Here is an 11,707-nt window from a genome sequence, read left to right as displayed (position 1 = left end):
AAAAAACTGGCGTGTTGTTTTTCTTGGATCAAGCCTCATTCCAATACTCATAAAACTGGGGAATAAATCTGTATTTTCACACTCGTGTTTTTTTTTTTTTCTTCTTCTCCTGTAAACAGATGTCTGAAAAAGACAAAAAGGGAACATGTTGGTGTGATTGTTTTTCAGCAAGTGGATATCTCGTTTTGGAACAGAACTCCATTTTTGTTCATACATTTTTTATTTATTTCTTTTTTGTTACATAATCATTTTTGTTAATACTTGTTATTCCAAATCAGGTCACTGAAAAAAATGACATCCACGCTTCGCTCTGCTTCAGCTCTGCTACAGAGTTAAAGTAATCCAGGGTCTCTGCTGTGTGAGGCTACATAAATAGCAGCTGTTGGTTTGCTCTCTGTTCAGTAAACTTGTTAGTGCGCACTGAGAAGTTTGAATATCTCGTTTCCTACGCACTACAACCTGAGATGGATGACAAAAATCTGTTCAGGATTAAAACTCTTAAGACCCAATTACACTCCTGTCTGATAAATAAATACACAAATTATTCACAATAATGAGACGTAGGAATTCACAGTACTTAGTGGGGGGAATAGGAGGGGGGACGAGGGGAGTCATACATATGTGACTCATTCTGATACATATCTTTGTCAGCCGATAAATACAGCGTGCCTCTATATTTACAAACCTGGTACATTCCTATCCTACCATAGCAGGCACAGTTGAGTAGTAGACATATACAAGAATACAAGAGGATGGGCTGAGGCAAGGAGAGGCTGGCAACCCATAAACTGCACAAGACCACAGCTTTGTCTTCATACATCTTCCTGTGGTGAAACACAGGGTGCTTGTCAAGGTAATGAGATGATCCTTAAAATTAGAACAACCATAGAGGATGATGGAGAAATTTCCCATTATAATAAAAGAAATATTTAAAAGGGCCTGAAAATAGTATCCCACAGTGAACAGCTCTTTTGGTTTTTCCACTCTAGATTTTTTCTTATGTATTTTCTCACTGGTTTGAGATGGATGTGGCCCAACTGTGAATACTGTCACAGACTTCACTTCTGTGCACCAGAGATACAACCACAAACAAAAATGGATACAGTGAAGCCTTAAAACAGCGTTTTCTTTAATGGCCAGCAGGGGGGAATTCCTGCGATTGCAAAAAAAAGACTTCTGGTTGTAGAGGGATAATATATCTATGGGAAAATGACCCTCAACTATCTTCTCACGTGACCTCGGTAAAAGCTTTCCTGATTACTTTGAAGGCTCGGTCACCATTGTCAGATCTTACTGAATAGAACACAAAGTCTGTTTTTTTAAATTATGGTCATTCTTAGAGTCAGACAGGAGGATGTCCTGGATGCACTCCTGATTATATACCAGTGAGTGACAAGTCATTAGCCAATGAGCGATCGATTTTTCAGTCAGATCAGGCCTTTGCTTGTCACGTGGTGTTAGAACGCCACGATGGCACCGGCAAAAACACTCCGCTTGAGGCTTCATCGCAGGACTTCTAATAACTAATGGGTGACATCACAGTGGCTACATCCATGTTTTACTGTCTATGATCAAACCACACATTAATTTTTTACGAACCTCAGCTCTGATATTCTTTTTTTTTTTTTAAAGCTGCAATAACTTCTATTTTGCCATTTGGAGATGAGCTGTAAACAGTCACAGAGCAACAGTATTGTTCATCTGGCTTGTTTGGGTCACATTTGATTCAACATTTACTGTCTTTTACCTTTATTTTTGGTCTCTACCAACTTTTCAGCTTGTAAAGAGTCTCTAATCTTTCACTGCCTATGAGCTGTGAGACCGAATCAACACAATAAAGGTGGTAAAACTGAAACAATTACCTGTAAATGGCCAAAATGCTCTGTAGAGCTTGAGGGGACTATAGCTAATATATAACTACCTAACATGCGAATATTAGACATTATAATTTGACACCTTTTTCATAAAAAAACACTGACTTCATGTTTTAAAGAAACATGTTCTGGGATTTTAAGGTTGCACTCAGTGGCAAATGCTTTGTTACACTTGGTCTGTCAATTAGGAAAGAAGAAAAGGTTTAAAAAAAAAAAAATCAATCCATACATTCAGCGGGGTCTCAAGGAAAGGGAGTTGGTTATGTCTAATTTGCACTACCCCATCTACCAGACTGCTGTGTCGAACTCGGGTTCACCAACATCTCCATACGCTCGGCCCTGCACGTCGGAAGGGAGCCTGTCCTGCAGGGAAGAGGGGACCTACTGGACACATTTTAACACAAGCTTAGCAAGTCAGATGGAAATTAGCATTACGGTGAGAGTGAGGGGGAAAAAGAGCAGGAAAAAGGAGGAATAAATATGGTGGAGTTAAAAAAGGGACGCTGTGAGCAAAGGCTGGTGCTTGGGAAGGAGGCTGAACACGCTGCACACTGAGCCCTGGCCTGTGTTTCCCATAGATACATACCTCCCAGCACGGGACCAGTTCACTGCTACCAGTTAGAGTAACAAAGGCACCAGTTTGTACCCGTTTAGAGCCAACTTTTATGGCAAACAGCTAATAAAAGTACAAAACAGATGTCTGGATTTGGTTTACAGGTGGTCCAAATACAGTATTTATTGTTTCCAGGTGTGAACGATGCACCATCTTAGTGTTTTGTTTTTTTTCTCCTAGCTGGCTCAGCCTTTCTCTATGAAGATATGGCCATGATAGTGCAAAGATGTCTCATCTAAAGATCAATGTCATCAGAGCACTATGACGGTTTAGGGAAACTGATCAATCAAAAATATCAGGCACATTTTTAACTTCTCTATTTCACGACCCTTCAAGTTTTGCTACGATATTTTCTGGCAGCACCAAAATTAGCCTCTGTGGTCAAACGCTTGGTCACTAAGGAAACCAGCAGCCTTTGTTTTGTTATCATGGAAGGCATATTTCATATCAAGAGAAATATCTACAGATAGAAAAAAAGATATGTCCGTGGAAAGGCGCCATGGTATAATACGATGAAATAAAAGAGTCTGTCCTTCCGCCCTTTTCCTCCCAAAAAACAGTAACAATAACCAGCACTAAAGATAGAAGAAAGCGATGAAATGTTAGTTGCAGATGCCTGCTCAGGCCTGCAGGACTCTCACATTGTAGTTGTCTGAGGAGGAGAGGCAGTGGGAAGCGCTTTTTCAACAAGATAAGGACATCAGAGAGAGCTTAGCTGGCATGCTGAAGGCAGTTTTTAGAGCAGAAGGGTTGTTTCCTCAAATGTTTTCTCATTTTGTTGTTGGTGGTGGTGGGTTGTTTTAGAGGAGAGGAAGGGTGTGTGTGTGTGTGTGTGTGTGTGTGGACTGAAAGGCTGCAGGGGGCCATCAGAAACTCTCGGGCTCCTCCAGGAGGCAGGGCTGGGTGGACAGAGGCACGAGGGATGGGGACAGGCTTTGCAGGCCCACCCCGGGGCGAAAGTTGAGGTCCGGGGCAGGAAGTAAGGGCTTAAGGATGCTGACAAGGCAGAAGGCAGAGCCGCTGTTGGGAATGAAGTTGACCTTGTTGCGGTCGGGACACAGAAAGGGAGGGATCTCCTGCAGAGGCTTGGGCCTGGAAACACATGCAGAGACACATTTAGCCTACATTTCAATCTCTCTTTATTATACAAGCTCATCATAATTTACAGCTTAGATTTGGTGGAAAATGGGTATTTCTTGGGGACTATTTTCTGCATATGTATTAATCTGTATTTGTAGCAGCGGGACTGTTTATGTGGGGCTGAGTGAAATATGATAATAAGGGAATATTGCTGCTAATGCCAGACTCACTCATTTTTAATGTTTTTTGGACAACAATGTAACTGTACAGTGGACAGGTATTTTAAGGTTTTCGCTCTCTCTCTCTCTCTCTCTCACACACACACACACACACACACACACACTTGATAATTGATATATTCAGTGTTGATTTTGGTCATTCTATGTGATTGTACTATAAGAAATGTAAATATGTATAATTTTGTGTTGACAACCTACATTTATTGGTTTTTGGAGGTGATGCAGCTCAACACAAAACAAAATGTGTAAACTACAAAACACTCAACTTTTAATCTGATCGCTAACCTGTTTGCTGGTACAGGAATCACATGGCATAGACCATAATAATTCATTAGGAGTGCTGCTTGTGTCTGCTATTTCCTCACTGTTTTTGATCTTTGCCCACTCTCAGCTAACTCCAGCTATTTTCAGCAGCTAGTCTCCAACCCACTGTTTATCACCTCCTGGCCCTCACTTGGCTCTCCACTCACATGGACTCCTCGAATACTTTGACTTTCTCACAGCCCTCTGGAGGTTCTCTCTTGAACATGTAGCTGTTGTTGGGTCTGGGAGAGGCAGCGTATTTGGGTAGCGGGGAGCAGGGGCCCAGTTCTGAGAACAGGAGAGAAGGCAGGTTAGCAACGCATTGATCTCACGCTGCCAGACACCTAGCTTTGAATCTTGTGTGTGTGTGTTAATCACCTTTGTCCTCATAGGGGCTGCCTCCACCCACGTCATTGAGGACAGTGAGGTAGGAGGGTGAGATGGAGTCAGGACGGCTACTACAGTTGCTATGGTTACCACTCAGGCCCCCGCCTGAAGGAGTTTGTGTGTCGATGCTGCGGGTGCTGCTACTGCGCTGTAGGGGGACAGGCGGGGGTGCACGGTGCCCATCAGGGACATCTTGTGGCTGTTGCACACACACACACACACACACACACACACACACACACACACACACACACACACACACACACACAAAGTCACAATAACATTATTGTACAGAGGGCTTAATCTCCAATCTTGAACACAACATTTAACACTACAAACTGGGAGCACATTAATTCACTGGAACTCACAACAATGGTCTCGTCCTTCTCGGGGGTGTCACGGATGATGATGCGTTCAATCTCCTGGTTGAGGCCCTCCACACTGTTGCGGAAACGAGGGGCTGATGACTTGGATATTGGGATGGGTATCAGAATGGTCTTGGGCATAGGTGACTGCAAAAACACAACACAGACCGCAATTAATACAAATTGTGAATATGATTACAAATCGATTGTCTTGGATTTAGCTGTAGTGGTTTGAAATTGTTGATGCCATAGAAAGAAACAAATATGTAAGTATATTTCTGAGCACCTGTGTCAGGGAACACCAAAAAATTATGGGTGTATTTTAAGATTAACATGAATGGAACGGGAAATGATTTCTGCATCCCAGATTGGATGGGAACTGTAAGCAACCTGCAGACAGAAGTGCTGGACTTGACACAATAAAACCATATGGACTAAATGAGGAAAATTATTTTTTTTGGGTTCAGGAATTTCCTGAAAAATATAAACCGAGTTAATCTGAGGGCTGGGGGAGCAAGGAAAGGCTTCTGTGAGCTACATATGTCCATTTTTAGTAATATGTAAGGACAAGGACTGATAGATAATGTGATAACGCTCAATATAGCAGTGAATGAACATATGAACGAAGCTCCACAATATCTGAGCCAGCCCTTCATTCTCTTTGTCTCATGAGGATATCCAGATAGCTGGACAGCTGCACTCCAACAGAACTCATGAGTTTCCCTGCTCCCACCTCTGTCACATACAGTAGCATGCAGCTGCAGCATTATGGACGGGCCTCAGGGGTCCAGGCTGCTCAGTAGTCACTGTCCACTCTCAGCTTAGTTCTAATTCGTACAATTTGGTAATGAAAAACTTTTACCAAAGTGGCTTGAGCTGAATGCCGCCCTGTCAAAGTCGGTTGCCCATCCAGTTCATATGGTCTGCTGCCAACCCTGGCAGCGTGACATGGCCACTACAAGCATGTGTGTCTACATCAAATGCACCCAACTTACCAGGAGATGCACATACACGCACACACAGGCGCTAAATAAGGACATGAAGAAAAGTGGGACGTCGTCAAAAATCCCAGATCAGGGACCCAACCTAGTTACTCTAAGAGAGCTACACAATCTTTCTCCTACCTGCGACTGAATGATGGTATGGCTGCCATTGAAAGGGGACTTGCGCTCTTTATCCCTCCGATGGCGGCTGCTGCGTTTGCTGCGCTGTAGCTGCTGCCGCAATTTGGCAATCTGGAGAGGACGTATACAGACATTAATGTTAACGGTGGCATGTGGGCAACAAGCGGTTCATTATGCTCTAAAAGCAGCATCAGTGTGCAAGACTAAAGTGTGATTTGTTGTTTATTTGGGCCTGTAATCAGGTGAGAATGTGACCTCCTTGAGCTGGTCGGTGCTCCCACAGGAAGCCGAGCGTTTGTGAGAGCCCCTCCTCCTCTCATCTGCCCAGGCCCTGGGGGTCTAACACAGACAGACGCACATACACACTGTTTAGACCTAAAGCTTAAACACACAGACCAAATGACCAAATAAGGAGTCATGTAGGGAAAAAAAAGTCAAAGTAAAACCAAAACAACATTTGCCAATTCATAAATAATTCAAGTAATCCATGATTTTATTTAATCACAAGGCCAACCACTATTACAACTTCTGTCAATAAACATAATTATTTTGTTTTATTGTGTATTGATTTCTTTAGCTGCTGACAAAGAAATATCTTCCAGGTACTCTTAGAGCTGACTGTTCATATTCTAAGCTGTTCTGGGCAAAACAGCATGATGATACAATAGTCTGCAATCTGTCTTAACCTTCTAAACAGATATATATTTTTAATATGGCTTTAATAATATCTTATTACTTACATTTAAAAAATATGAAACACAGAGCATTTAGAATTCTTGGTTGCATTTCTAAAAGCACTATTAAAATGTGATGTGCCCCAAGGCTGTATTCTTGGACCACTATAATTCCTCATTTATACAACTGACTTACAGGACATGTGCAGCATAGTTTGTTTCATGTCTCATTTAATAACTGAGGAGGCCAGTTAAGAGCCTGGGGAAGGTGTTTAAAAACACACTGAGGGGCACGGCCACACTTCAAGAAACTGGCAGAGAGTTGAAAACTTGACTTGTATTGGTGACAAGTCAAGGCTGTCGGAAAAGTTCAAGGCCTGGATTTACCAGCATGACATCCTGCCACGACTCTTCTGGCCATTACTGGTTTATGATGTCCCACTGACCATCGTGGGGGGTTTTGAGAGGAAATCTTTCTCTCAAAACCTTCCACGATTAGCCATTTCCTGCATAGGTAGTTGGACCTTGATTGCAGCCCAAGCAGCATATGGCTTTATATGGGAGGAAGAACTTCCCTTCAGCAGCCTGTCAGAAGAATTCATGGCTTTCCAGGCAATAGAGGTGCTGCTTTATAGAGACTCCAGCAAGGTGAGGACAGGCAGGAAGTGGAGGGCTCAAGTGTCTGTTGACCAGGCAGAAGAGCATTTGTGGCACAGTTTGGTGGTGGGGACAGTTGGAGTAGGATGAGCAGGACTTTGCAATATCCCAAGATCTCAGTATGACAAGCCCCAGGACAAGGAAAGAAGCCAACTGGACCTGGAACAGATCCAAGCAGGGGTGGCAGAATCCTGATCTAGCAGGATGGTTAGGATGCAACAGCAACAGCGTGGACTCAATGGGAGTAAGCAAGATCTTGTGGTTATAGCTGAGCCACACCAGATTAGTATAAGGATAAGAACAGCCAGTTAGTCCATGATGTCCTCCCCACCCCAACCAACCTCTTCTCCTGGAGTCTTGCAGAATGCCCACATGCCCACTTTGCCAGGGAAGAGGATCAATAGAAAACATCTTAAGCTGTTGCCCAAAAGCCCTGGGAGAGGGCCATGATTGGTGATGCCACAAACAGGTGTTAGGAATTATTGCAGAGGCTGTCAGCAGAGGGATCTTTCTCAGCAAGCAACAACAAACAGCAGAAGGCTCCATTGCTTTTATCAAGGCTGGAGCGAAGTTGCAACGCTGCTGCACACAGGGGGGCTCCTGGCAGACCTGGTGGGCCTGCTGCAATTGACCGTACCATGGGACCGTACGGATGGGAGAGGTGTTTGAGAAGTAGAGGACCAAATACAATAAGCTCACAGGTGAAAAATGAAAATTATAATGTCCTGGGGATCTCCTCGCAGATCTGGACCAGAGCATCGCTGAGCTCCTGGACAGTCTGGGGTGCAACCTGGCAGTGTCAGGAGGAGGTGTTCTATTAGATTCAGATTTAGATTTAGATTTAGGGCAGGCAATTCCTTCATCCTCCAGGAACAGCCTACAGGAGTACTGCTACACTGTGCCAGGCACTGCTGTGTACCAGCTGGAACCAAGGACCCTACTGTACCAGCATAGAGTCTGACAATGGATCCAAGGAATTTATCCCAATACCAAATGACAGTCAGTCATTATTGTAGAGTCTTTACCTTACCATGTAAAGAATTGTTGTGATTGGGCGATATATAAATAAAACTGAATTGCATTAAATAGAGAATATCAGGCCATCCTCATGAATTCTGTTTCTGATTGTTTGGTCAGAGACATTCACACAAGTGGTCTTTTTTTAGGGCTCTGGTAGAGCTCATCCTGTTCCTCTTTGCACAAAGGAGCAGATACCGGTCCTGCTGATGGGTTAGAGGAGACATATCATGCCTTTAAATCCTTCCTTTTCATATGTAAATTATTCACTTGTGGTCTATATAAAGTAGAACTGCAATGCTTTGGTCTGAATCCCTCGTTATTGTAGCTCCACAGACCCCTCATTTACACCTGTTCTGAGGCGCGTCTCAGAGCAACTAGTTTTGGTGCGGTCCCTTTAAATGTGAATGACACATTTTAAGCCCCGCCCCCTCCAGGTCGCAGAGCGTTCCACTCCACCCCGTTCAGCCATTTTTGTAGTTTGATAGCAGCGAAAGTCCATGACGTTGTTTAGCAGTTCCACGTATTAGGGAATAGAGAAAACTGAACAGACTGAAAAATATGATCCAAAAAGAATATAAAGATATCTACGCAGCACCGGGAGAGAATAAATTTAAATTATCTGCACTCCTAGACACACAAAGTACACAAAAAAAATGCATTTAAGGGCTAAAAAAGTGGATTTTGCATGATATGTCCCCTTTAAGCTCCTTCTGTGGCCCTGTCCAGCTCGCCTAGACTGCCTGTCTCTTGGAATCTCCTCCATGCTCTTGTGACTGTGCTGGGAGACACAGCAAACCTTCTGACAATGGCACATATTGATGTACCATTCTGGAGGAGTTGGGCTATCTGTGCAATCTCTATAGGGCCTGGGTATCACCTCATGCTAGCAGTAGACACTGATTCTACACAAATGAAAAACTAGAGAAAAAAGATAAGGAGGAAAAAATTATCAGTTGCCCCCACCTCTCAAACCTGTTCCTATTTTGGGGGTTGTGTAATTGTTGCCCCTCTAGTACACATGTTGTTAAGTTCATTAACACCAAAGCAGCTGAAACTAATTAACAACCCCCTCTGCTACTTAACTGACCAGATCAATATCCCAGATGTTTAAGTGACTTGATGCTATACGCTGATTAAAAAGTGTTCCTTTAATTTTTTGACCAGTATAGTTAAAGTAATCTCAAATTCTTCTCAAGCATCATTGGCAGGTATTATTTTTTTTTCTTAAATGCGTTCAATTTTGACACACTACCCAAATGATATTCTCTTCAGCCTCAGGGGACCTTTGTGTTAAGTGCCATTTGTTGAACCTCATTTCTTAAAATACAGTTTGTAATTTTCCACACAAAATACCATTCAGAGACAAACAAGTTTCAATGTTAAATTTTAAGACTTTTTAAAATTATGACACATTAAACCTTTTGGGCTTTTCCTCTCCTAGTAGTAGCAATAATAGTTTTATACTAGTTTTATACTAGCCTTTACTTGTCATTTGCTTGATTTTGGCCTGTGCATATAAGAAAACTTAAACTTTATGCAGCCCCTAATTTAATGACCTACACGTGCAAACAGCCCGCTGTACTCACCTGCGTCGCTTTGTCCCTCATGTAGGGAACGTGCTGTTGCTGGCTGCCGTCCTGAGGCCAGGGACCTGTCAGGTGAGAGCCAGCAAGCGTGCCCTGTGAGGGCCACAGCTGGACGCGATGGCGGGAGCCCGGGAGGAGAATGAAGAACAAAGTACTCAGAGGGAGGGGAGGGGGAATGCCAGAGGATGCGGAGGACAACCAAAGGAGAGATGTGGGAGGTTAAGGCCACGGATACAGTCTGAAAAAGAGGAGGGACTGATGAGTTTGATGTAAACACATGGTAAACTCGTCAACAAATCACCAGACATTAAGCTGGCCTGCAGGATAAGCTCGCTCTGTCTGTCTAGGTCTATGTGTATGTACATTTGTGTCTGGGAGTGTGTGTGTGTGTGTGTGTGTGTGTGGCCGGATTGATGTTAATCAGTCCCATGCTGGGCAGAGAGGATAGGCCAACAGCTAAATCTCACACAGGCCCCCCGGTTAATGGCATTAAAACACCTTAAAGCAGAGCGGGGTGGAGGTACACAGAGAAGGTAGTGTACCCAGCTGACTGTTATTTAAAGTGGCAGTGGCAGGTTTTGCACTGGTCCACTGAGACCCATGGGTCCCTGCAGGGTACCAGCACCATCAATGAGTTGCACAACTCCTAGGCTGGTGTATAGGCAAGAGTCTGGTATACATATTATGGTACAGGGGTAACAATTTATTACCACCTGGTCAGTAACATTACTCATTGTGATTCTGCTCATCTTTTTTAGGTTTGCTGGTACAGAATTAAGAACACATTAAGAATGCAAATCTGAGTTTTTTAAAGCCATCAGAACAGAGAAAGCTTATTATTTATCACAGTGCCTGTAACAATCTAATGAATTACATTTTCGACACCTTAATGTGGCAGATAGTGGGTAGAAAGCTTGATTATGGAAAAAAATCACAATGATTTTGATCAATGCTGAGATCATGATTATTTACATACTGGAATTATTAAACAAAAAAAAAAGGAGGAATTTTTTTTGTGGATTTCCATGAACTTTAGCCACATTTCTACTGAATAATTAAACAAATGTGAAATGAAATAAACTTTTCACAGCCTGGAGGGGAGCGAATTTTTACTTTTATGGGAGCCAAACACGAAACAAATTTTTCTTATAATGCAAAAGTAAATGCAACATGAATCCATACATACAAACACACTGCGCTGAGTGGCAATGTGTGTGTCCTTGAGATAAATTTGGCAGGGGCCTTGACCAGTGCATATAGCTGTTGCTAGGAAACGGGGGGGGGGGGGGGGGGGGGGGGGGGGGGGGGGGGGGGGGGGGGGGGGGTGCTGCTGACTGATCTTTATTAAACACAGCAGCACTTGTGAGTGTGTAAGTAAACGGGGTTTTGAGCATCAGCAGTCTGCCAGCAGCGCTCAGACCGCTTTATTTTGACGGCAGCTTTTTCCTGTCTCAACGCGTGTCCACAAATCACCTGTACAGCGTACTGCACACTACCAGCAATAGTAACACTGGTGGTAGTAGTAGCAGCAGCAGAAATAGTAGGAGAGTGGCTCAGCCCGCTGCATGTTGCTGTTACACCAATATTGGTTCTTGGCCTTATCAGAGACATTACTCTGAAAATCTTCTGCCAGCATTTATTTATTTTTTTAGAAAAGAGTCTGAAATCAGCCACGAGAAAGATGTGGGCTTTATCTGTTGAGGAGAAAGGTAATACAGCCAGCATACAGCAACAAAATAATGGGTCATAAAGCCGGCAAAAAGGCCACAATCACAATATTTTAAA

The 11,707-nt window shown here is 43.3% G+C and overlaps 1 protein-coding gene across 1 annotated transcript; it reads right to left on the bottom strand.

The window, feature by feature from the left end:
- Positions 1 to 3,271: 3,271 nt before the first annotated feature.
- On the bottom strand, positions 3,272 to 10,141 carry fam117ba (family with sequence similarity 117 member Ba; the record flags this gene model as incomplete). Its single annotated transcript, XM_030746805.1, has 7 exons — positions 3,272 to 3,579; positions 4,277 to 4,397; positions 4,488 to 4,695; positions 4,865 to 5,008; positions 5,986 to 6,096; positions 6,241 to 6,324; positions 9,923 to 10,141. Coding segments are annotated over 7 exons (1,113 nt in total), but the record flags the coding sequence as incomplete, so codon positions are not given.
- Positions 10,142 to 11,707: the final 1,566 nt, after the last annotated feature.

The sequence above is a fragment of the Archocentrus centrarchus genome, chromosome 2, assembly GCF_007364275.1.
Source record: "Archocentrus centrarchus isolate MPI-CPG fArcCen1 chromosome 2, fArcCen1, whole genome shotgun sequence".
NCBI lineage: Eukaryota > Metazoa > Chordata > Actinopteri > Cichliformes > Cichlidae > Archocentrus > Archocentrus centrarchus.
The sequence above is the reverse complement of the archived record's forward strand: the minus strand, read 5'-3'. Positions and strand labels throughout refer to the sequence as shown.